The sequence below is a fragment of the Homarus americanus genome, unplaced genomic scaffold, assembly GCF_018991925.1.
Source record: "Homarus americanus isolate GMGI-L3 unplaced genomic scaffold, GMGI_Hamer_2.0 scaffold32677, whole genome shotgun sequence".
Taxonomy (NCBI): domain Eukaryota; kingdom Metazoa; phylum Arthropoda; class Malacostraca; order Decapoda; family Nephropidae; genus Homarus; species Homarus americanus.
The window spans coordinates 168493-195749 of NW_024757398.1; the positions used below are offsets into that span (position 1 = coordinate 168493).

The 27257-nt window shown below is 41.4% G+C and overlaps 1 protein-coding gene across 1 annotated transcript in view; it reads right to left on the minus strand.

Moving 5' to 3' along the window:
- The window catches only part of LOC121857460 (protein O-mannosyl-transferase TMTC1-like), a 78361-nt gene extending 55269 nt beyond the window's left edge, over positions 1 to 23092 (minus strand). The window contains exons 1-7 of the mRNA XM_042353512.1: positions 23045 to 23092; positions 21685 to 21822; positions 21383 to 21528; positions 19145 to 19217; positions 18867 to 18967; positions 4119 to 4308; positions 3690 to 3811 (exon numbers count right to left, since the gene is read on the minus strand). Coding sequence (XP_042209446.1) covers positions 3690 to 3811; positions 4119 to 4308; positions 18867 to 18967; positions 19145 to 19217; positions 21383 to 21528; positions 21685 to 21822; positions 23045 to 23092 — 818 coding nt within the window. The remainder of the gene's footprint in view (positions 1 to 3689; positions 3812 to 4118; positions 4309 to 18866; positions 18968 to 19144; positions 19218 to 21382; positions 21529 to 21684; positions 21823 to 23044) is intronic.
- Between the last annotated feature and the right edge of the window lie 4165 nt (positions 23093 to 27257).

The window sequence follows — 27257 nt, forward strand, 5'->3', positions numbered from 1 at the left end:
CCCTATAGGCAATGCCTTCGTTTGGTATTCAAGACGGGTATTGAAAGCCCATGGCGTGGTCAATGCATTGCCTACGGATAAGGGGAAAGACGTTCATAATTTATTATTTTTTTTAACGTGGATTAACCCACTCGGGCACAGGTCACTGACCCACATCGGAGCTGAGGGAAGGGGTGGCGATGTAATAATAATAATAATAATAATAATAATAATAATAATAATAATAATAATAATAATAATAATAATAATAATTAAATTCATAGTAAATAAAATTTATATTAAAATATATAACATTGAAAATACAATAATAAAATAATAATGATAATAATAATATTAACAACACTGCAATAATAATAATAATAACATAGAACCATAAAAAATATAAAAATTAAAAAAAAGATCAAGAGTGAGAAAAAATATATGTATGTTGTGTTGTCAATAGAAGAGAAACAATTTAGACGCTGCAATTGTGTGTAAATGAGGCAGAAAGTCAGATCAGCAACCTGGGACTTGGTCACATATGGCAGCAGGGTCTACCGTTAGACAACACCTTATGCTTCCAATATCTTCTCAGGCAGTAGTACCTCCCTGTTTGGTAGCTGCCTACTAACTTCTATATGTAATACATGTTTGAATATAATCGAAAAATAAAAAAGTAAAAATGAGAGAAATTTGGCTATTTTTAGTGTTTTAAAATCATATTATTTATCGAAGCGATTTCGTTTATACTCACTTACCAGAATATTCAGATAATCGTTTGCGGCCTGAATAGCGATTTCTGTATCTTTAAGGTGCAATTTACGAGTAATATGCTAGATCTATATTTGGGGAAACAATATAAATGTCCATGGCCATGAATTACTCGAGATGAATCAGTATTACTCTCGTACACCAGGCTGAGGCTGAGGCTGAGGCTGAGGCTGAGGCTGAGGCTGAGGCTGAGGCTGAGGCTGAGGCTGTAATTTCCAACATTCGAAAATCATGAACCAGAATTTATCTTATTCACCAGGATGGTCTACAACAGTTAAATTAATTTGAAGTGGCTACTACATCTTGAGATAGCTTGCCTTGCAACTCTCTCAAAGGTCAAGCGTGGGTCAGCTGATTTAGCAAACAACCGGCTCGCTCTCTCACGTCCTGACAAAACACATGACCCTCCAGTCTTTTACGCCCTTAATGCATGAGTCATAAAGGCAAGCATGAACTACGCATGCTTCCCAGATGGGCGCTGTAAACGCTTCTGCGCTTCACCTTGCACAGGCTGTAAGGGGGTGCCCAGTAAACTAGCTCCCTCGGGGGCAATCTAAAAAAGAAAAAATCTCTCTCACGCCCAGAGAAGGCAGTTCACTACTACCACTGGGCAGGGAAGCCAGACATTTAACTCAAGTGTTATCTCAAAGTGATATTCACAACACTTCCCTGGAGAGACTCACAATATATTCTCTCATATTGTACCTGTCAATATACCTGTTGTACATGACTATATACCTGTTGTACCTGTCTATATACCTGTTGTACCTGTCTATATACCTGTTGTACCTGTCTATATACCTGTTGTACCTGTCTATATACCTGTTGTACCTGTCTATATACCTGTTGTACCTGTCTATATACCTATTGTACCTGTCTATATACCTGTTGCACCTGTCTATATACCTGTTGTACCTGTCTATATACCTGTTGTACCTGTCTATATACCTGTTGTACCTGTCTATATACCTGTTGTACCTGTCTATATACCTGTTGTACCTGTCTATATACATGTTGTACCTGTCTATATACCTGTTGCACCTGTCTATATACCTGTTGTACCTGTCTATATACCTGTTGTACCTGTCTATATACCTGTTGTACCTGTCTATATACCTGTTGCACCTGTCTATATACCTGTTGTACCTGTCTATATACCTGTTGTACCTGTCTATATACCTGTTGCACCTGTCTATATACCTGTTGTACCTGTCTATATACCTGTTGTACCTGTCTATATACCTGTTGTACCTGTCTATATACCTGTTGTACCTGTCTATATACTGTTGTACCTGTCTATATACCTGTTGTACCTGTCTATATATACCTGTCTATATATACCTGTTGTACCTGTCTACCTATGCCTGTCTATACCTGTTGCACCTGTCTATACCTACCTGTCTATATACCTGTTGTACCTGTCTATATACCTGTTGTACCTGTCTATATACCTGTTGTACCTGTCTATATACCTGTTGTACCTGTCTATATACCTGTTGTACCTGTCTATATACCTGTTGTACCTGTCTATATACCTATTGTACCTGTCTATATACCTGTTGCACCTGTCTATATACCTGTTGTACCTGTCTATATACCTGTTGTACCTGTCTATATACCTGTTGTACCTGTCTATATACCTGTTGTACCTGTCTATATACCTGTTGTACCTGTCTATATACATGTTGTACCTGTCTATATACCTGTTGCACCTGTCTATATACCTGTTGTACCTGTCTATATACCTGTTGTACCTGTCTATATACCTGTTGTACCTGTCTATATACCTGTTGTACCTGTCTATATACCTGTCTATATATATACCTGTTGTACCTGTCTATATACCTGTTGTTATATACCTACCTGTCTATATACCTGTTGTACCTGTCTATATACCTGTTGTACCTGTTGTCTATATACCTGTTGTACCTGTCTATACCTGTTGTACCTGTCTATACCTGTTACCTGTCTATATACCTGTTGTACCTGTCTATATACCTGTTGTACCTGTCTATATATACCTGTCTATATACCTGTTGTACCTGTCTATATACCTGTTGTACCTGTCTATATACCTGTTGTACCTGTCTATATACCTGTTGTACCTGTCTATATACCTGTTGTACCTGTCTATATACCTGTTGTACCTGTCTATATACCTGCTTCGATAATAAACAGAATAACACCAAGAAGTGTTTACATCAAACCCTGCCACTAAAGAGTTCCAGAACTTAATTAAAACAATTAGTGTGATACCAAAACACCTACCACAAGGTTAGGTTAGGTTAGGTTAGGTTAGGTTAGGTTAGAAGAAATATTTATCCCATATATTAGAGTCGTTTGGTTTGGTTCCTGATGTTCTTTTTTATGTTTTATTCCTGCACAATATTTGGTATGTTCTTGAGAGAGGAAAGAGTATTTTCTACTGAAAAATTTTATAATGGTTATGTTCGTTAACCTTTTGTAAAAATTTACCGGGAAACTTTTTAAAGTTTTCGGTAATCATTTGGTTAGCATGACAGTAATTTCTTATGTAGAGTTTAATTTTAAATCCTATTTTCCCTAATGACATTTCTTGGGCAAATTTATATTAACGGAGATATAAACATACCAAGAGTAAAAAAGATTGTCCCTTTTTCACATGTTGGTAGCCCTGGAATATGCTCTATACCGAAGGTGTAAGCATTCCCTATGGTAGTGATTCCCGACAGGGATACCCTATGCTTTATGTTCTTGAATACGGCCGAATATGACAATAATTAACGAAGGATTCCGTTAGATGGAAGACACCTTATACTGTATACACTCTCCCTCTATCTCTCTATCTATCTATCTATCTATCTATCTATCTATCTATCTATCTATCTTTGAATATCTCTTTAGAGTTTTATTTATCATTCTCTCTCAGCCTATATCGAACCCGTGACTTTAAGACCCACCTGGGTATGTACAGGAGCCGTTCAGCCACCACGAAGCCGACACTGAAGAAGGCGTTGGAGGCGGGGAGGAAGGAGAGACACAACACTAACAGCGACCATGTGACGGCCTGTCTATCCCTCCTCTGTTGGCACACGACAGGATAGATCATGACAGCACATGAGATGGATAGGAAATGAGATGGTTACTTCAGGATATGCTAAGGTAGTTTATGGGGTGAATAGTAGTACACGAGATGACTAGGTGAGGATAGTACAGTGTTTGAACAGTTCTTGGTCTGGTTCTAGGTTCGTCTCTGGTTCTGGGTCCGGTTCTATGTTTGAGCTCGGTTTTGAATTCGAATTTGGGTTCAACACTATATATATAAATAGAGAGTAAAGACTTATATTCAACAATTAACAGCCAGTATTCGAACCCACAATACTACTTACATTAAAATTGAAAAGTGACAGCAGTAACAGCAGCAGTAGACAGCCGTAGAGAGCTATCGAACCCATGTTTCGTAGGTCTGATAGCGTAGACAGTAGAGGTATTGAATCCATCTGCCAGTCGTAGGCGAGTGAGGCAGGACACAAAAGCAGCCAGGCATTGTGTGCCGGAAGGTACATGTATGTGAGGAACCTGTGTGGAAGAAGAGTTGAGAGAGAGAGAGAGAGAGAGAGAGAGAGAGAGAGAGAGAGAGGGAGAGAGAGAGCATGGAAAACTAAGAAATCTTTCTACCATCATCAGGCCACTACAGTCAACACTTAACATATTCACCAGAAACAAACACCACCAAGAAATTTCCTTCCCCTTGACGGAGTTTAACATAAGTGGTCTGGCCTCACCTCGCTTGTAGGTGACATGGGCCTCTGTCTTGATAGGCCCAAGGTGTAATAGACTTCAGTTTTAATGGATTCTAACAGTAATGGTCCTCTGCTAAATTTGGATACAATTTATATGAGCCCAATACTACGCTAATGGGCACTTCATCAATTAGTATACAGATCTAATGGGCCCAAGACTGCTCTAATATTATTAGATTATATTCGATTGGACCCAATTCTATAAGTTTACCATTCTAATAGGTCTACTTCCTATAGGTCCCCAATAATGGGTCCCTTTTCTATTAAAGTACAGTTTTAATGGGCCCGGTACTAATGATATTCTTCTCTCCAAATCGGATCCTAAACTATTTTTATTCAGGTAAAATATGCTAATGGGGCGTATTAACTCTGAAGCCTATTAGCATTTGAGCCTACTAGCACTGGCACCTATTAGCACTGGGGTCTATTAGCATGGGGTCCTATTAGCACTGAGACCTATTAGCACATGGGCCTATTGACACTGAGGCCTATTAGCACTGGGACTTATTAGCATGGGGGCATATTAGCACTGGGACCTATTAGCACGAGGCCAATTAGCACTGGGACCTATTAGCACTGGGGTCTATTAGCACTGGGACCTATTAGCACTAGGGTCTATTAGCACTGGGACCTATTAGCACTGGGGTCAATTAGCACTGGGACCTATTAGCACTGGGGTCTATTAGCACTGAGACCTATTAGCATGGGGTCTTATTAGCACAGAGACCTATTAGCACTGGGGTCTACTAGCACTGAGACCTATTAGCACTGGGGTCTATTGGCACTGGGGTCTATTAGCACTGGGGTCTATTAGCAATGGGGTCTATTATCACTGAGACCTACTAGCACTACGGTCTATTAGCACTGAAACCTATTAGCACTGGGGTCTATTAGCACTGTGTCCTATTAGCAACAGGGGTCTATTAGCACCGGGGTCTATTAGCACTGAGACCTATTTGCACTAGGGTCTCTGCACCGGGGTCCAGCACCAGGGTCTATTAGCAACAGGTCTATTAGCAATGGGGTCTATTAGCACTGAGACCTACTAGCACTACGGTCTATTAGCACTGAAACCTATTAGCACTGGGTTCTATTAGCAATGGGGTCTATTAGCAACAGGGTCTATTAGCACCGGGGTCTATTAGCAACAGGGTCTATTAGCAATGGGGTCTATTAGCACTGAGACCAACTAGCACTACGGTCTATTAGCAAACCTATTAGCACTGGGGTCTATTAGCAATGGGGTCTATTAGCACTGAGACCTATTAGCACTGGGGTCCTATGCACTGAGACCTACTAGCACTACGGTCTATGCACTGAAACCTATTAGCATGGGGTCCTATTAGCACTAAGACCTATTGGGGTCTATTAGCACTGAAACCTATTAGCACTGGGTCCTATTAGCAATGGGGTCTATTAGCACAGAGACCTATTAGCACTGGGGTCTATTAGCACTGGGGTCTATTAGCAATGGGGTCTATTAGCACTGAGACCTACTAGCACTACGGTCTATTAGCACTGAAACCTATTAGCACTGGGGTCTATTAGCACTGTGTCCTATTAGCAACAGGGTCTATTAGCACCGGGGTCTATTAGCACTGAGACCTATTTGCACTAGGGTCTATGCCCGGTCTATTAGCACCGGGGTCTATTAGCACACAGGGTCTAATAGCAATGGGGTCTATTAGCACTGAGACCTACTAGCACTACGGTCTATTAGCACTGAAACCTATTAGCACTGGGGTCTATAGCAATGGGGTCTATTAGCAACAGGGGTCTATTAGCACCGGGGTCTATTAGCAACAGGGGTCTATTAGCAATGGGGTCTATTAGCACTGAGACCAACTAGCACTACGGTCTATTAGCACTGAAACCTATTAGCACTGGGGTCTATTAGCAATGGGGTCTATTAGCACTGAAACCTATTAGCACTGGGGTCTTTAGCACTGTGTCCTATTAGCACCGGGGTCTATTAACAACGGGGTCTATTAGCACGGGGTCCTATTAGCACTGGGGTCTATTAGCAACGGGGTCTATTAGCACTGGGGTCTATTAGCACCGGGGTCTATTAGCACCGGGGTCTATTAGCACTGGAGTAATAATAGCTTTATTTTTACCTTTCTTAATTCTATTTATTTACTTCTACTTTTTTATTTATTTTCTTATTCCCTTTTCTTATTCTTAATCTTATTTTTTTTTGTTCTTTGCACTTGTGAGAGAGAAGGGAGGTAGCTGGTTTGTGGTCGTGGGAGGTGGGGGTTTGCCCATAGTCACTCCTCCCCACCAGAGGGTAACTGATATGGGGGAGGAGGGAGTGAGGGAGAGAGGGTGAGAGGAGAATAACTGGGGGACAGGGATAACACGTAGTAACTGAGACACTACGTGAAACAGGTAATAGATGTGTTATCACTCAGGACTCAATGTATCACTGTATAACACCAGAGACACATATGTATCACTGTATAACACCAGAGACACATATGACAATGTTTTACTCAACAGCAAGAGGGGATGGGAAGGGATATAACACTTCTTAATAGTTCTTTGTTTATTGCACATCTTCTCTTGAGAATGACAATTATACTTCAAAAAAATTAACCTATTTCCTAGCTAGTTTAAAAGGGGTCACATGAATCACAATACATTTCGTAAAATGAATAAAACCTTAAGTGTACTCGCTGAGATATATATGCTGTCATGTTGGGGAACCGACCACACCACATCTACACATCACTACCTCAAACCAAACTCTGTGTTTGAAAACACATACGGCTTACAATGGCGCCACATCTTCATGACGTCACTTCTCAAAAACTCTCCTTATTGGTTCAGGCCTAAGGCATTCACGCTCCCCAGTCACTGCGATTGGCTCATGCTTGGTGAGAAATACTCACTAACTCATGACAATGATACACGGGGTCCTATTAGCACGGGGTCCTATTAGCACTGGGTCCTATTAGCACGTGGGCCTATTGACATTGAGGCCTATTAGCACTGGGGCCTATTTGCACTGGGTCCTATTAGCACTGGGGCCTATTGGCACTGGAGCCTATTAGCATGTGGGCCCATTAGCACTGGAGCCTATAACCACGTGGGCCTATTGACACTGGGTCCTATTAGCACTGGAGCCTATTAGCACTGGGGCCTATTAGCACTGGAGCCTATTAGCACATTGGCCTATTAGCACTGGGATCTATTAGCACATGAGTCTATTAGCACTGGGGCCTGTTAGCACTGGCGCCTATTAGCACAAGGGCCTATTACTACTGGCACCTATTACTACTGGCGCCTATTACTACTGGCACCTGTTACTACTGGCACCTATTAGCATTAAGTGCCTGTTACTTTACTGCATTCTCACATTACTGGCGCTTATTACTACTGGCACTTGTTATTAATTACTGGCACTATTACTACTGGCACCTTATTACTACTGGCACCTATTACTACTGGCACTTGTTATTATTGGCGCTTATTACTAATGACACCACCATAATTGGATTACCAATTACTACTGGCGCCAATTACTACTGGCACCTATTACTACTGGCGCCAATACTACTGGCACCTATTACTACTGGCACCTATTACTACTGGCACCTGTTATTATTGGCGCCTATTACTAATGACACCAATTACAATTGACACCAATTACTACTGGCGCCAATTACTACTGACACCTATTACTACTGGCGCCTATTACTACTGGCACCTGTTACTACTGGCACCTATTACTACTGACACCTATTACTACTGGCACTTATTAGTACTGGCACCTGTTATTATTGGCACGTTTTACTATTGGCACCTATTAGGACTAGCACTTATTACTACTGGCACCTACAGGTATTACAACTGGCGCCTATTACTACTGGCACCTATTACTATTGAAACCTATTACTACTGGCACCTATTACTATTGACACCTATTACTACTGGCACCTATTACTACTGACACCTATTACTACTGGCACTTATTAGTACTGGCACCTGTTATTATTGGCACGTATTACTATTGGCACCTATTAGGACTAGCACTTATTACTACTGGCACCATACAGGTATTACAACTGGCGCTCTACATTACTTTCGGCACCTATTACTATTGACACCTATTACTACTGGCACCTATTACTACTGGCACCTATTACTACTGGCAATCTATTACTACTGGCACCCATTACTACTGGCACCTATTACTATTAGCACCCATTACTACTGACACCTATTACTACTGGCACTTATTAGTACTGGCACCTGTTATTATTGGCACGTATTACTATTGGCACCTATTAGGACTAGCACTTATTACTACTGGCACCTACAGGTATTACAACTGGCGCCTATTACTACTGGCACCTATTACTATTGACACCTATTACTACTGGCACCTATTACTACTGACACCTATTACTACTGGCACCTATTACTACTGACACCTATTACTACTGGCACTTATTAGTACTGGCACCTGTTATTATTGGCACGTATTACTATTGGCACCTATTAGGACTAGCACTTATTACTACTGGCACCTACAGGTATTACAACTGGCGCCTATTACTACTGGCACCTATTACTATTGAAACCTATTACTACTGGCACCTATTACTATTGACACCTATTACTACTGGCACCCATTACTACTGGCACCTATTACTATTGGCACCTATTACAATTTAAATTATTACTACTGGAAACCTATTAGTGCTAAAGGTAATTAGTACTAGAATGTATTAGCACGTTAAAGAAAAACTGAAAATATTGAATTTTAAAATAATTATTTTTCCTCTCACTATTGGTTACTGAGAAGAGGGAAATCTTTCTACTAATTGAGGAGGTGAGTAAAGTCTTGTCTTATTGGTCCAGGAGGTGAGTATAATCTTGTCTTATTGGTCCAGGAGGTGAGAAAAGTGTTGTCTTATTGGTCCAGGAGGTGAGTAAAGTGTTGTCTTATTGTTTCAGGAGGTGAGTAAAGTCTTGTCTTATAGGTTGAGGAGATGAGTAAAGTCTTGTCTTATTGGTTCAGGAGGTAAATAAAGTCTTGTCTTATTGGTTCAGGAGGTGAGTAAAATCTTGTCTAAATGTTCCAGGAGGTGAATAAAGTCTTGTCTTATTGGTTGAGGAGGTGAGTAAAGTCTTGTCTTATTGGTTCAGGAGATGAGTAAAGTCTTGTCTTATTGGTCCAGGAGGTAAGTAAAGTCTTGTCCTATTGGTCCAGGAGATTAGTAAAGTCTTGTCTTATTGGTTCAGGAGGTGAGTAAAGACTTGTCTTATTGGTCCAGGTAAGTGAGTAAAGTCTTGTTTTATTGGTCCAGGAGATTAGTAAAGTCTTGTCTGATTGGTCCAGGACATGAGTAAGGTCTTGTCTTATTGGTCCAGGAAATGAGTAAAGTCTTGTCTTATAGGTTCAGGAGGTAAGTAAAGTCTTGTTTAATTGGTGCAGGAGGTGAGAAAAGTCTTGTCTTCTTGGTCCAGGAGGTGAGAAAAGTCTTGTCTTATTGTTTCAGGAGGTGAGTAAAGTCTTGTCTTATTGGTCCAGGAGGTGAGTAAAGTGTTGTCTTCTTGGTCCAGGAGGTGAGAAAAGTCTTGTCTTATTGGTTCAGGAGGTGAGTAAAGTCTTGTCTTATTGGTTCAGGAGGTGAGTAAAGTCTTGTCTTATTTGTTCAGGAGATGAGTAAAGTCTTGTCAAATTGGTCCAGGAGATGAGTAAAGTCTTGTCTTCTTGGTCCAGGAGGTGAGAAAAGTCTTGTCTTATTGTTTCAGGAGGTGAGTAAAGTCTTGTCTTATTGGTCCAGGAGGTGAGTAAAGTGTTGTCTTCTTGGTCCAGGAGGTGAGAAAAGTCTTGTCTTATTGGTTCAGGAGGTGAGTAAAGCCTTGTCTTATTGGTTCAGGAGGTGAGTAAAGTCTTGTCTTATTTGTTCAGGAGATGAGTAAAGTCTTGTCAAATTGGTCCAGGAGATGAGTAAAGTCTTGTCTTTATTGGTTCAGGAGGTGAGTAAAGTCTTGTCAAATTGGTCCAGGAGGGAGTGTGCCTTGTCATATTGGTGCAGGAGATGAGTAAAGTCCTTGCCCCAGCGTGGGTCCAAGAGGTGAGTAAAGTCTTGTCTTATTGGTCCAGGAGGTAAGTAAAGTCTTGTCTTATTGGTGCAGGAGATGAGTAAAGTCTTGTCTAAATGGTCCAGGAGGTGAGTAAAGTCTTGTCTTATTGGTCCAGGAGGTGAGTAAAGTCTTGTCATATTGGTGCAGGAGATGAGTAAAGTCTTGTCTAAATGGTCCAGGAGGTGAGTAAAGTCTTGTCTTATTGGTCCAGGAGGTGAGTAAAGTCTTGTCATATTGGTGCAGGAGATGAGTAAAGTCTTGTCTAAATGGTCCAGGAGGTGAGTAAAGTCTTGTCTTATTGGTTCAGGAGGTGAGTAAAGTCTTGTCATATTGGTGCAGGAGATGAGTAAAGTCTTGTCTAAATGGTCCAGGAGGTGAGTAAAGTCTTGTCTTATTGGTCCAGGAGATGAGTAAAGTCTTGTCTTATTAGTTCAGTAGATGAGTAAAGTCTTGTCTTATTGGTCCAGGAGATGAGTAAAGTCTTGTCTAATTGGTCCAGGAGATGAGTAAAGTCTTGTCTTATTGGTCCAGGAGATGAGTAAAGTCTTGTCTTATTGGTTTAGGAGGTGAGTAAAGTCTTGTCTTATTGGTTCAGGAGGTGAGAAAAGTCTTGTCAAATTGGTCCAGGAGGTGAGAAAGTGTTGTCTTATTGGTCCAGGAGATGAGTAAAGCCCTTGTCTTATTGGTCCAGGAGATGAGTAAAAGTCTTGTCAAATTGGTCCAGGAGATAGGTAAAGTCTTGTCTTGTGGTTCAGGAGGGTGGTAAGTCTTGTCTTGTGGTTCAGGAGATGGAAGTAAGTCTTGTCTTGTGGTCTAGGAGATGAGTAAAGTCTTTCAAATTAATTCAGGAGGTGAGAGTAAAAGTCTTGTCTTGTGGTCCAGGAGGGTGAAAGTGTTGTCTTGGTCCAGGAGATGAGTAAAGTCTTGTCTTATTGGTTCAGGAGGTGAGTAAAGTCTTGTCTTATTGGTTCAGGAGGTGAGAAAAGTCTTGTCAAATTGGTCCAGGAGATGAGTAAAGTCTTGTCTTATTGGTCAGGAGATGGAGTAAAGTCTTGTCTTATTGGTCCAGGAGATGAGTAAATTCTTGTCTTATTGGTTCAGGAGGTGAGTAAAGTCTTGTCTTATTGGTTCAGGAGGTGAGAAAATTCTTGTCAAATTGGTCCAGGAGGTGAGTAAAGTCTTGTCTTATTGGTTCAGGAGGTGAGAAAAGTCTTGTCAAATTGGTCCAGGAGATGAGTAAAGTCTTGTCTTATTGGTTCAGAAGGTCAGTAAAGTCTTGTCTTATTGGTTCAGGAGATGAGTAAAGTGTAGTCTTATTGGTTCAGGAGATGAGTAAAGTGTAGTCTTATTGGTTCAGGAGATGAGTAAAGTGTAGTCTTATTGGTTCAGGAGATGAGTAAAGTGTAGTCTTATTGGTCCAGGAGATGAGTAGCGTAGTCTTATTGTTTCAGGAGATGAGTAAAGTAAAGTCTTATTGGTCCAGGAGATGAGGCAAGTGTAGTCTTATTGAAGTTCAGGAGATGAGTAAAGTGTAAATTTTATTGGTTCAGGAGATGAGCAAAGTAGTCTTTTATTTTTGGTCCAGGAGATGAGTAAAGTGTAGTTTTATTGGTTCAGGAGGTGAGTAAAGGGTAGTCTTATTGGTTCAGGAGATGAGTAAAGTGTTGTCTTATTGGTTCAGGAGATGAGTAAAGTGTAGTCTTATTGGTCCAGGAGATGAGTAAAGTGTAGTCTTATTGGTTCAGGAGATGAGTAAAGTGTAGTCTTATTGGTTCAGGAGATGATTAAGTGTAGTCTTATTGGTCCAGGAGATGAGTAAAGTGTAGTCTTATTGGTTCAGGAGATGAGTAAAGTGCAGTCTTATTGGTTCAGGAGATGAGTAAAGTGTAGTCTTATTGGTCCAGGAGATGAGTAAAGTGTAGTCTTATTGGTTCAGGAGATGAGTAAAGTGTTGTCTTATTGGTTCAGGAGATGAGTAAAGTGTAGTCTTATTGGTTCAGGAGATGAGTAAAGTGTAGTCTTATTGGTTCAGGAGATGAGTAAAGTGTAGTCTTATTGGTTCAGGAGATGAGTAAAGTGTAGTCTTATTGGTCCAGGAGATGAGTAAAGTGTAGTCTTATTGGTCCAGGAGATGAGTAAAGTGTAGTCTTATTGGTTCAGGAGATGAGTAAAGTGTAGTCTTATTGGTTCAGGAGATGAGTAAAGTGTTGTCTTATTGGTCCAGGAGATGAGTAAAGTGTAGTCTTATTGGTTCAGGAGATGAGTAAAGGTTGTGTTATTGGTTCAGGAGATGAGTAAAGTGTAGTCTTATTGGTTCAGGAGATGAGTAAAGTGTAGTCTTATTGGTCCAGGAGATGAGTAAAGTGTAGTCTTATTGGTTCAGGAGATGAGTAAAGTGTAGTCTTATTGGTTCAGGAGATGATTAAGTGTAGTCTTATTGGTCCAGGAGATGAGTAAAGTGTAGTCTTATTGGTTCAGGAGATGAGTAAAGTGCAGTCTTATTGGTTCAGGAGATGAGTAAAGTGTAGTCTTATTGGTCCAGGAGATGAGTAAAGTGTAGTCTTATTGGTTCAGGAGATGAGTAAAGTGTTGTCTTATTGGTTCAGGAGATGAGTAAAGTGTAGTCTTATTGGTTCAGGAGATGAGTAAAGTGTAGTCTTATTGGTTCAGGAGATGAGTAAAGTGTAGTCTTATTGGTTCAGGAGATGAGTAAAGTGTAGTCTTATTATCCAGGAGATGAGTAAAGTCTTGTCTTATTGGTTGAGGAGGTAAGTAAAGTCTTGTCTTAATGGTTCAGGAGATGAGTAAAATCTTGTCTAAATGGTCCAGGAGGTGAATAAAGTCTTGTCTTATTGGTTCAGGAGGTGAGTAAAGTGTTGTCTTGTTGGTTCAGGAGGTGAGTTTAGTCTTGTCTTATTGTTCCAGGAGGTAAGAAAAGTCTTGTCTTAATGGTTCAGGAGATGAGTAAAGTGTTGTTTAAATGGTTCAGGAGATGAGTAAAGTGTTGTTTAAATGGTCCAGGAGTTGAGTAAAGTCTTGTCTAAATGGTCCACGAGGTGAGTTAAGTCTTGTCTTATTGGTCCAGGAGGTAAGAAAAGTGTTGTCATATTTGTCCAGGAGATGAGTAAAGTCTTATCTTATTGGTTCAGGAGATGAGTAAAATCTTGTCTAAATGGTCCAGGAGGTGAATAAAGTCTTGTCTTATTGGTTCAGGAGGTGAGTAAAGTCTTGTCTTAATGGTTCAGGAGATGAGTAAAGTGTTGTTTAAATGGTTCAGGAGATGAGTAAAGTGTTGTTTAAATGGTCCAGGAGTTGAGTAAAGTCTTGTCTAAATGGTCCACGAGGTGAGTTAAGTCTTGTCTTATTGGTCCAGGAGGTAAGAAAAGTGTTGTCATATTTGTCCAGGAGATGAGTAAAGTCTTATCTTATTGGTTCAGGAGATGAGTAAAATCTTGTCTAAATGGTCCAGGAGGTGAATAAAGTCTTGTCTTATTGGTTCAGGAGGTGAGTAAAGTCTTGTCTTATTGGTTCAGGAGATGAGTAAAGTGTTGTCTTGTTGGTTCAGGAGGTGAGTTTAGTCTTGTCTTATTGTTCCAGGAGGTAAGAAAAGTCTTGTCTTAATGGTTCAGGAGATGAGTAATGTGTTGTTTAAATGGTCCAGGAGTTGAGTAAAGTCTTGTCTAAATGGTCCAGGAAGTGAGTTAAGTCTTGTCTTATTGGTGCAAGAGGTGAGTAAAGTGTTGTCTTATTGTTTCAGGAGGTGAGAAAAGTTTTGTCTTATTGGTTCAGGAGATGAGTAAAGTCTTATCTTATTGGTTCAGGAGATGAGTAAAGTGTTGTCTTATTGGTTCAGGAGGTGAGAAAAGACTTGTCTTATTGGTCCAGGTTAGTGAGTAAAGTCTTGTCTTATTGGTCCAGGAGGTGAGTAAAGTCTTGTCTTATTGGTGCAGGATGAGAGTATAATCTTGTCGTATTGGTTTAGGAGGTGAGAAAAGTCTTGTCTTATTGGTCCAGGTAAGTGAGTAAAGTCTTGTCTTATTGGTCCAGGAGGTGATTAAAGCCTTGTCTGAATGGTCTAGGAGATGAGTAAAGTCTTGTCTTATTGGTCCAGGTAAGTGAGTAAAGTCTTGTCTTATTGGTCCAGGAGGTGAGAAAAGTGTTGTCTAAATTGTCCAGGAGGATAGTAAAGGCTTGTCTTATTGGTTCATTAGGTGAGTAAAGTCTTGTCTAAATGATCCAGGAGGTGAGTAAAGTCTTGTCTTATATGTTTAGGAGGTGATTAAAGTCTTGTCTTATTGGTCCAGGATGTGAGTAAAGTCTTGTCTTATTGGTCCAGGAGATGAGTAAAGTCGTGTGTAAATGGTCCAAGAGGTGAATAAAGTCTTGTCTTATTGGTTGAGGAGGTGAGTAAAGTCTTGTCTTATTGGTTCATTAGATGAGTAAAGTCTTGTCTTATTGGTCCAGGAGATGGGTAAAGTCTTGTCTAAATGGTCCAGGGGGTGAGTAAAGTCTTGTCTAAATGGTCTAGAAGGTGAGGAAAGTCGTGTGTAAATGGTCCAGGGGGTGAGTAAAGTCATGTCTTATTGGTTGAGGAGGTGAGTAAAGTCGTGTGTAAATGGTCCAAGAGGTGAATAAAGTCTTGTCTTATTGGATAAGGGGGTGAGTAAAGTCTTGTCTTATTGGTTCAGGAGATGAGTAAAGTCTTGTCTTATTGGTCCAGGAGATGGGTAAAGTCTTGTCTAAATGGTCCAGGGGGTGAGTAAAGTCTTGTCTAAATGGTCTAGAAGGTGAGTAAAGTCGTGTGTAAATGGTCCAGGGGGTGAGTAAAGTCTTGTCTTATTGGCCCAGGAGATGAGTAAAGTCGTGTGTAAATGGTCCAGGGGTGAGTAAAGTCTTGTCTTATTGGTTGAGGAGGTGAGTAAAGTCTTGTCTAAATGGTCCAGGAGATGAGTAAAGTCTTGTCTTATAGGTTCAGGAGGTGAGTAAAGTCTTGTCTAAATGGTCTAGAAGGTGAGTAAAGTCGTGTGTAAATGGTCCAGGGGGTGAGTAAAGTCTTGTCTTATTGGTTGAGGAGGTGAGTAAAGTCGTGTGTAAATGGTCCAGGAGATGAGTAAAATCTTGTCTTATTGGTTCAGGAGGTGAATAAAGTCTTATCTTATTGTTCCAGGAGGTAAGTAAAGTCTTGTCTTATTGGTCCAGGAGGTGAGTAAAGTCTTGTCTTATTGGTTCAGGAGGTGAGTAAATTCTTGTCTAAATGGTCCAGGAGATGAGTAAAGTCTTGTCTTATAGGTTCAGGAGGTGAGTAAAGTCTTGTCTAAATGGTCCAGGAGGTGAGTAAAGTCTTGTCTAAATGGTCCAGGAGATGAGTAAAGTCTTGTCTTATTGGTTCAGGAGGTGAGTAAAGTCTTGTCTAAATGGTCCAGGAGATGAGTAAAGTCTTGTCTTATTGGTTCAGGAGGTGAGTAAAGTCTTGTCTAAATGGTCCAGGAGGTGAGTAAAGTCTTGTCTTATTGGTTCAGGAGGTGAGTAAAGTCTTGTCTAAATGGTCCAGGAGATGAGTAAAGTCTTGTCTTATAGGTTCAGGAGGTGAGTAAAGTCTTGTCTTATTGGTTCAGGAGGTGAGTAAAGTCTTGTTTATTGGTTCAGGTGGTGAGTAAAGTCTTGTCTAAAATGGTCAGGAGATGAGTAAAAGTCTTGTCTTATTGGTCCAGGTAAGTGATAAAGTCTCGTCTTATTGGTCAGGAGATGAGAGTAAGTCTTGTCTTATTAGTTGCAGAAGGAGATGAGTAAGTCTTGTCTAAATGGTGGGAGGTGAGTAAAGTCTTGTCTTATTGGTTCAGGAGATGAGTAAAGTCTTGTCTTATTGGTCCAGGAGGTGAGTAAAGTCTTGTCTTATAGGGTCAGGAGGTGAGTAAAGTGTTGTCTAAATGGTTCAGGGGGGTGAGTAAAAACTTGTCTTATTGGTTCAGGAGATGAGTAAAGTCTTGTCTTATTGGTTCAGGAGATGAGTAAAGTCTTGTCTTATTGGTTCAGGAGATGAGTAAAGTCTTGTCTTATTGGTCCAGGGGGTGAGTAAAGTTTTGTCTTATTGGTCCAGGAGGTGAGTAAAGTGTTGTCCTATTGGTCCAGGAGGTGAGTAAATCTTGTCTTATTTGTTCAAGAGGTGAGTAAAGTCTTGCCTAAATTATCCAGGAGGTGAGTATAATCTTGTCTTATTGTTCCAGGAGGTGAGAAAAGTGTTGTCTTATTGGTCCAGGAGATGAGTAAAGTCTTGTCTTATTGGTCCAGGAGGTGAGTAAAGTCTTGCCTTATTGGTTCAGGAGGTGAGTAAAGTCTTGTCTTATTGGTTCAGGAGGTGAGTAAAGTCTTGTCTTATTGTTTCAGGAGATGAGTAAAGTCTTGTCAAATTGGTCAGGAGATGAGTAAAGTCTTGTCTTATTGGTCCAGGAGGTGAGTAAAGTCTTGTCTTATTGGTTCAGGAGATGAGTAAAGTCTTGTCTTATTGGTTCAGGAGGTGAGCAAAGTCTTGTCTAAATGGTCCAGGGGGTGAGTAAAGACTTGTCTAAATGGTCTAGAAGGTGAGTAAAGTCTTGTCTTATTGGTTCAGGAGGTGAGTAAAGTCTTGCCTAAATGGTCCAGGAGATGAGTAAAGACTTGTCTTATTGGTTCAGGGGGTAAGTAAAGTCTTGTTTTAATGGTGCAGTATGTGAGTATAATCTTGTCTTAATTTTTCAGGAGATGAGTAAAGTCTTGTCTTATTGGTCCAGGAGGTGAGTAAAGTGTTGTCTTATTGGTTCAGGAGATGAGTAAAGTCTTGTCTTATTGGTCGAGGAGATGAGTAAAGTCTTGTCTAAATTGTCCAGGAGGTGAGTAAAGTCTTGTCTTATTGGTTCAGGAGATGAGTAAAGTCTTGTGTTATTGGTTCAGGTGGTGAGTAAAGTGTTGTCTTATTGGTCCAGGAGATGAGTAAAGTCTTGTTTATTGGTCGAGGAGATGAGTAAAATCTTGTCTAAATTGTCCAGGAAGTGAGTAAAGTCTTGTCTTATTGGTCCAGGAGGTGAGTAAAGTCTTGTCTTATTGGTTCAGGAGATGAGTAAAGTATTGTCTTATTGGTTCAGGAGGTGAGTAAAGTCTTGTCTTATTGGTCCAGGAGGTGAGTAAAGTCTTGTCTTATTGGTTTAGGAGATGAGTAAAGTCTTGTCTTATTGGTTCAGGAGGTGAGTAAAGTCTTGTCTTATTGGTTTAGGAGATGAGTAAAGTCTTGTCTTATTGGTCCAGGAGGTGAGTAAAGTCTTGTCTTATTGGTTTAGGAGATGAGTAAAGTCTTGTCTTATTGGTTTAGGAGATGAGTAAAGTCTTGTCTTATTGGTGCAGGAGATTAGTAAAGTCTTGTCTAAATGGTCCAGGAGGTGAGTAAAGTCTTGTCTTATTGGTTCAGGAGGTGAGTAAAGTCTTGTCTTATTGGTTCAGGAGATGAGTAAAGTCTTGTCTTATTGGTCCAGGAGGTGAGTAAAGTCTTGTCTTATTGGTCCAGGAGGTGAATAAAGTCTTGTCTTATTGGTCCAGGAGGTGAGTAAAGTCTTTTTCTTATTGGTCCTGGAGATGAGTAAAGTCTTGTCTTATTGGTTCAGAAGTTGAGTAAAGTCTCGTCTTATTGGTTTAGGAGGTGAGTAAAGTCTTGTCTTATTGGTCCAGGAGGTGAGTAAAGTCTTGTCTTATTGGTTCAGGAGATGAGTTAAGTCTTGTCTTATTGGTCCAGGAGATGATGAAAGTCCTGATGTGAGAGAAATTCATCTGAGACAAAGAGGCTGTTTGTGTTTGAAATCATTCCTTATTTCTGTCTGTCTGTCTGTCTGCCTGTCTGTCTGTCTGTCTGTTGTTTATCTGCATCACTTTCAGTCTTTCTGCTTATCTTTTGGTTTCTTTGTTCAAACTGTTTTCTTGTCCATCTTACTCACTCTGTTTCTGTCTGTCTCTTGTATGTCTGTCTCTTTATATCTGTCTGTCTATAAATATGTCTTTATCTCTATATCTTCTTCTCTTTGAGTCGCCTTCACTTTTTTGTCACCCATTCTGTATCCACATTAGTCCATACTTCCCCTGACTGGCTCTCTTTCTCAATCTATCTTTTTTGTCTATTCAACTCCTTTACATCCGCTTCTCTCTCTCTCTCTCTCTCTCTCTCTCTCTCTCTCTCTCTCTCTCTCTCTCTCTCTCTCTCTCTCTCTCTACCTGGTGACAGCACTCTTGGTGAAGGAGGCAGGGTTGTCCTGGTCAGAGAACACTGGAGAGGACGTCATCATCGCCAGACGCAACATCGCCACCACCACACCCTGGCAGATGAATACACCATACTTATTTTTTAATTTGCAGGCGTTTACATAGTATATAAGTGAGTGGCTAAGATGAAGAGCTAATACTACTGCTAATAATAATGATGATGATGATGATGATGATGATGATGATGATGATGATGTATTGACAAATAGTGAACACTTAGCTTCACTTACCATACAAAGGCTTTTACTTATCCTACGACACAGAGGCAGAACAACACACATCTCCACCCTGCCCTTGATACACCTGTCAAGATATGTAATAGAGTTAGTAGTCTGAGAGAGAGAGAGAGAGAGAGAGAGAGAGAGAGAAATGTATACAGATATCTTGTAAATCACCTTTTAATGGTAGACAGATAGATAGACACACACACACACACACACACAGATAGATAGATAGATAGATAGATAGATAGGTTACATTAACAATAATTTATCGTACTTGCCTTTTTAGGGTTGAAGCGTTAATGATCAGGTCCCAGACCACACAGACGCCCACAACGGTCAGGGCGTGTTCCTTACATAACACGCCCACACACGCCCACAACCCTGCCCACCACACCCACGCTCGCTCACCACCACTGCTTGAAGGTCTCAGTGATCTGGATCGATAGATGTCATTACTACGTTGACGTTAATTTCTATTACTACTACTACTACTACTACTATTACTATTTTGTTTTTAAAAAATGGCCTCCAGCCTCCCGCAATAGCCACACCTTCGTCACCATTTTATTATCTTAAAATTAAATATCCTAATACCTAAGTAGCTATCCTAGCTGTGATGAGTTAGTTGAGCAGCAGATCTATGCGACATTCAGTGACTGTAGTCTCATAGTCAATATCTGCAATTGATGTCGGCTTTGGGGCCGATGCTCTCGTTCCCCTGTGGCAGAGCAAAGCCGACCGAAGGAGAAAGAAGGACAGTTGACATCTCATCCAGGCTGTAACATAACTTCTGGGCTGCTGCTTCTGTTCGGATATCACCTCCGGGAGTCTGGCATAGAAGCATCTTGCACTTGGTCCCATCCCACCAGAGGTTGTGAACACTAGAGGAGTGAAGCTGCCTTGATCAACGTTCTGAATTCTCTCCCCGTATTCCCTTATCTTGTCGTTCTCGTTCCTCCTGTGTGCAGCATCGAGAGCTAAGTTATGGTGACATGCAGCCACTGGATAAAAAATCCTGATGTCGAAGAAGGCTCACTGTCCCCGCGTCCAGAATCCTCAAGCACTGACGTCAACACGGGCGTCGTTGGATGTGTTTGAAGTCCTATGTCGTCCAATGGAAGGAGGGCCTCTTCTACCCTGACATCACGGTAGATTTCCTTCAACATATTTGCTGTGAGATCCCTTACTTCGTCATGCCTCATACATATGAAACCCCCTTTCTTGGACACCATGGCGTGATCGACGTTATAGGAAGAGCCACACACGCACTGGGAGGGCAAACTTTCTACTGGCCTACCGTACCTTAGAGCAATGGCATCTGTAAATTCTTGTTTATTAAGACTGAAACCATTTGCCCTTATTGGTAACGTAGTTAACCAGTTCGAGGCGCCCACCTCCTGTGCTATAGCTACTTTTTTTCAAATTCTCTGGTACTTGCAGCATCAGTTGGTGCAACTTATCACTTTGGCCGTGCTGTCATTGTGTCGTAATGGAACGTCAAATTTTGTTTACTTTGCTGGTATCCACGACACCTGCTGCATTCTGAGCTATTATGTGGTTGGTGAGGGCTGCCGTGATCTTAACTGAGTTTTGATGTTCGGTGGCAGCAATCTCCTCTGGATTGGACAATCCCATTCCTCCCAGTCTCGGTGGTAGTGCAAGGAGTGATCTTTCTGCTGGGGTTAAGTGAAGATGTTTCACTAAATTGGGAATTAAATTGACACTGATAGTTTCTTCCAGAGGGTGGAGGAGGGGTTCGATATCAGGGATAGTGCGCATCAGGTAGTTCCAGCGATGCTTGACTACTACTACTCTTACTACTTTTTTATCATGGCCTCCAGCTTCCCGCAATAGCCACACTTTCGTCGCCATTTTATTACCTTAAAATTAAATATCCTAATACAAAAATAGCTACCCTAACTGTGTTGAGTTAGTTGAGCAGCAGATCTACTACTACTTCTACTACTCTTTTAAGTGGCCTCCAGCCTCCCCCAATAGACACGCCTTCGCCACCATTTTATTACCTGAAAATTAAATATGTTATACAAAAATAGCTACCCTAGCTGTCTTGAGTTAGTTAAGCCTCAAATCTATACACCATTCAGTGACTATTGTCGGATTTGGGGCCGAAGATCTCGTTCCCCTGAGGCACAGCAGTGCAGACCTAAGAAGAGAGAAGGACAGTCGACATCTCAACCAGGCTGCAACCTAAATTCGAGGCTGATGCTTCTGTTCGGATAAAACCTCAGCCAATCTTGCGTAGAAACATCTTGCACTTGGTACCATCTCATCAGAATTTCTGAATACCAGAGGAGTGACGCTGCCTTGATCCACATTTTGAATTCTCTCCTCTTACGCCCTGTTCTTGTCATTCTTGTTCCTCTTGTGCTCTGCATCGAGAATCAGGTTATGGTGACATGAGGCTTTGGAGTCGAAAATCCTGGTGTTGAAGAAGACTCATTGTCCCCTTGTCAAGAATCCTCAAACATTGACGTCCACAAGGGTTTCGTTGGATGTGTTTGAGGTTCTGTGATGGAGATTCTCACCCTCCAATAGAAGAGTCGGTTCCACGGAGACGTCATGGCAGATTTTCTTCGACATTTTGCTGTGAGATCCCTTATTTTGTCATGCCTCATGCACACGGAGCCCCCTTTCTTGTACGCCATGGCGAGATCGATGTTGTACTGTATGGTGAGTCAGACACATTGGGAGGGCAAACCTTCTATTGGCCAACAATGCCTTAGAGCAATTACATCTGTGAATTCTTGTTTATGAAGGCTGAATCCTTTTGCCTTCATCGGTAACGCTGTTAACCAGTTCGAGGCGCTCACTTCCTGCGCTATAGCTACTTTTTTTCAAGTTCTCTGACAATTGCAGCATCAGTTGTTAAGGTTTATCACTTTGGGTGTGCTGCCGTTCTGTAGTAATGGACAGTTGAATCTTCTTTAATTCGTTGGTAGCCACCTGACTTGCTGCATATTGAGCTATTATGTGGTCAGTGACGACAGCCGTGACCTTGACAGAGTTCTGATGTTCGGTGGCAGCAAGCTCCTCTGGATTATTCTATCCCGTTCCTCCTTGTCTCGGTGGTAATGCAAAGAGCGACCTTTCTGCTTGGGTTGAATAATGAATTTTCTCTAGTGTTGGGATAAAAGCGACCTTGATGGCTTCTTCCAAAGGGTGGAGGAGGGGTCCGATATCGGAGATAATGCGCATCAGATAATTCCAGCGATGCTTGACTCCATGGGTGAATACCGCAAACGCTGCATGTGACTCAGTTTTAGCAATATCAGACAGAGCTTGGATTTCCTTCACCCACTCATTTACCTTTCCCGTTACGTAATCAGTCTTGAAATCGTTGGTGTCGATTACCGCACCTAAATGTCCTTGGCCGTCCTTTGTTATTTTGACCTCACTTCCTCCGAATACCTCCATTGCCCGTTCACGGTATTCTGGCTTTACAATGAGGAAGGACTTGCTGGCATTTGGGTGGTACTCTATTTATGGACCTCGTGATGTTCTCACTTTTCCTGCTCCTGTATGGTCATCAGCATATGCTACTTGCTTGACCTTTGTTGTTGCATAGTTTATTGTGTGTTGGAGGACGAAGACCTATTGCGTACATTGCCATGGCGACTTGATTCCCCTGCTAGTTCCCTCAGTTGACTGTATGGTGTTTTTTCCTCTTGTTATATAGAAAGTCTGTCGGGTTCCTGTAGGTGTTCTCAACATACATTGCAAAGCTTGGACACTTTATCTTGATGTTGTGCAGTGAAGCCTTGCGGTTGATTATGTTGAATGCATTGTAGGCATCAACCAGGAGTACTGCCTCATAATCACGCTGCTCAAATATCTTTCCCATAGCTGAATGAGAGCTTCACTGCCAACATGGTGGCCAGCACATACCTGCAGGTTCCCTGCATTTGCCCTGACAGTATCAATGACCACCTCCATTATGCATTTTCCAATGATTCGTCTCAGTATTTCCCCCGCCTCAATTAACCTGCATCCTGGGATTTTATTCAAGGGGATGAGGTGGCAGATCTATAGAGCTTGTAGGTGATGGCAGTACGATGTTGCTAGGTTTCTCGCAAGGGCGGCGATGGCATTGCAGAGATCATTTGCTGCTTCGCCAGACTTGTTAGTGCTGAGAATGACTCTCCACCCGTCTGTATCCAGGCCTGAAGGGCCTGGCCCTCGCTGTGTCTTCAGTGCCTTTTCCACACCATCCCTCCTGCTTTTTTCTCGAACATGACAGTGTCTGGAGGGACCCTGGAACCTGATGCCTTCCACTGCACTTGCTGGGGGATGTTTATTATTCAGTTGCTATAAGGTATCTCTGTTTATTGGCAGTACACCTCCAGAAGATTCCTCTGTGAGAGATCTTACCACCATGGGGTCGAATATCCGGACGTCAAAAAAGGCTCGCTGCCCCCGTGTCCAGAATCCTCGAGCACTGCCGCCCACACGGGCTTCGTTGAATGTGTTTGTAGCCCTGTGATGGAAATTTTCACTGTCCAATGGAAGGAGGGTCGGTCCCAACGTGATGTCGTGGCAGAGTTCCTTCAGCATATTAGCTGTGAGATCCCTTATTTCGTTATGCCTCATGTATACGAATCCACCCTTCTTGCACACCACTGTATGGTAGATGTCGTAGGATGTGCCACATACGCATTGCGCGGGCAAGGCTTCTATTGGCTTGTCATACCATAGAACAATGGCACCTGAAAATTCCTCTTATCGGTAACATTGTTACCTATTTTGAGGCGCCCATCTCCTGCACAACAACTACTTTTTCCTCAATATCAATGACAGTTGTTGATTTTTTTTCCATTTTGTTTGTGCTGCTGTTCTGTAGTAATTGAACATCAAATGTTGTATAATCTATTGGTATCCACCGAACTCGCTGCATTTTGAGTTACTATGTGTTTATTGAGGGCTGCCGTCAGCTTGACAGACATCTGATGTTCAGTGGCAGCAAGCTTCTCTGGATTAGTAAAGACCATTCCTTCCTGTCTTGGTGGTAGTGCAAGAAGTGACTGTTCTGCTGGGGGTAGGTGGTGACTTTTCACAAGTATGGAAATAAAAGCAACAGGGTGGAGGAGAGGTCTGATATCAAGATTGTGCGCATAAGTAATAATAATTCATAGGAAATAAAATTTATAATAAAATTTTTTAAATAAATAAAATGAAATAATAATGACAACAACAATAATAATAACAACACTGTAATAATAATAATAATAATAATAATAATAATAATAATAATAATAATAAATCAAGAGTGAGAAACGATATATGTATGTTGTGTTGTCGCAGTAGGTAGTAGGCAGCTACCAAACAGGGAGGTACTACCGCCTTGGAAGATATTGGAAGCATAATGTGTTGTCTAATGGTAGACCCTGCTGCTATATGGCACCACAAAAATTGTGACCAAGTCCCAGGTTGCAAATCTAACTTTCTGCCTCATTTACACACAATTGCAGTGTCTCAATTGTTTCTCTTACTTTGATAACACAACATACATATATTGTTTCTCACTTTTGATCTTTTTTATTTTTTTATTCAATTATGGCTCTTTATTATTATTATTATTATTATTATTATTATTATTATTATTATTATTATTATTATTATTTATATAAAGTTTTATTAATTTTATTATTGTTATTATTATTATATTATATTTTTGCCCCCCAGGCCTTGATGTGGGTCATAAAATGACCTGTGCCCGGGTGGACTAATGCCCGTCTTAAAAAAAATAGTTCAAGCTCTGCTTCACTCCATAGGTGAATGCCGCAGTTTACCGTATGTGGCACAGTTCTAGCAGTATCAGACAAAATTGTATTTGTCACCCACTCATTTACCTTTCACTTTATGTACTCGGCCTTGAACTTGTTGTTAATATTATTATTATTGTTATTATTATTGTTATTATTATTATTATTATTATTATTATTATTATTATTATTATTATTATTACTATTATTATTATTATTATTATTATATTCAACTAATGCTACAAATACTATACTTCAGCATAAGACATTAATAAATTTATTAAAAGATATTTGGTACAACTAATTTGAAGACCCATCGTTGTTACGTAATATTCCTATGTTATTTTCAACACGTTTCATAATTTTTAGTAATACATATACACTGATGTTTACAGCATATACTGAATACTCTTTCTCTCTCACCTGTGGTAGGCAGTGAAGGAGGTAAGGAAAGACGCCGCCGCTAGCAGGTCAGCCCGACCCACAACACCGGTCACCTGAGGGAGGAACAGGTGTGAGTGATGACCTGAACCTGAGGAAAGAGCAGATGTTAGTGATGACTGAACCTGAGGGAGGAACAGCTGCTAGTGATGACCTGAACCCGAGGGGGAAACAGGTGTTAGTGATGACCTAAACCTAAGGGAGGAACAGCTGCTAGCTTGTATACCTTGATGATGTGATGGTGTTTTCAAGTACAATAGATCAGCATGTAGTCTGATTGAGAGAATTGTTTTGCAGAATGAGGAAGAATAATCTAAGATCTAAACCTAAGAAGTGAGAGATAATGGCCTCCAAAGTAAGCTATTTAGGATATCAGGTGTCCGCCGAAGGCGTCACAGCTGATCCAGAGAAAATTAGGGTAGTAAAAGATTGGCCAGTTCCTCAGACGGTGAAAGATGTGCGGTTCTTTGTAGGATTTGCATCATTTTATAGGAAGTTTGTTAAAGGTTTTGCCCAAATAGGGTTTTAGGACAATTGCCCCCATGGGACAATTATCCCCCATTGCTCGAGTGAATCTTATGTACAGCTAACCTAATCGAACCATGCTGCATGGGAACTCTAAAGATCGAGTGGATAGTGAGTGGGGAGAGAGGCAACAACAGGCTTTCGAGAAGCTGAAAGACAGGGTGACGCAATCACCGGTGTTGGCTTGTCCAGATTTCACTCAGGAGTTTATATTAGAGACAGATGCAAGTCCTAGTAGGCTAGGTGCTGTGCTGTCCCAGAGGAAGGACGGCAAGCTGCATCCGGTGTGCTATGCAAGCCGGGGCCTGAGGAAATCAGAAAGAAATATGACAAACTATAGCTTCTGTAAGTTAGATATGTTAGCGCTCAAATGGACAGTAGTAGACAAGTTCAGGGATTATTTGACGGGGAAACATTTCGCGGTCTATACAGATAACAACCCACTTAGTCACAGAGACAATGCTAAGCTAGGTGCCGTGGAAAGTAGGTGGAATGCTGATCGAGAGCAGTTTGACTTCACTATCAAGTACAAGACGGGGAAAAAGCAACACGGTGGCAGATACTCTATGTAGGATCCCGACGGAACAGGAGGAAGATAGTGAGGAAGAGTACACAGTTATGCAGGTCGTAGAGGAGAACGGGGCAGGAATGAATGAACTGTGGACGATAGATGGGCTGCGTAGGGAGCAAGAAGGCATGAAATGTGTTACAGAAATGCGGAGATGGTTGGCGGGAGAGCTGCCCAAGGACGAGGTACAGGTAGAGCTCCAAAATGATAACTTCCGCAGGTTGTACCGAGTGAAGCAATCCCTGAACGTAAAAGAAAGGGTTGTCTGGCATAGGAGACCGGAAGGAAAGAATCTATGGAGGGAGGTACCAGCGTTACCAGCAAAGTTTGCAGGAGACATTGATTAGAACCTGTCACGATGAGTTTGAGCACCAGGGGCGGGATCGTACTCTGTCGCTGGTGAAGGGGCGAAGTTTCTGGTCAGGCATGGGAGCAACTGTGAGGGCCTACATAGCCAGCTGTGAAAGGTGTGGAGTGTCAAAGGATGAAGTCCCAAAACCCCAGCTACATCTAGGGACAATTGAAGCTACCAAACCACTAGAGACGCTGGCCGTAGATTTCACCTTGCTTGACAAGCGGCAAGGAATGGAGAACATTATGATAATGATTGACATATACAGTCGATACACTTGGGCCTTTCCCACCAAAGACCAGAAAGCCTCGACGATTACAAAGATCCTGGTGAATCAAATCTTCATGGCCATGGGTGCCCCTGAGCGGTTGCTGACTGACCAGGGCAGAAACTTTGGCAGTGGACTGGTCAGACAAATTTGTGCCACATTTGGTGTGAAGAAGATCAAGACGT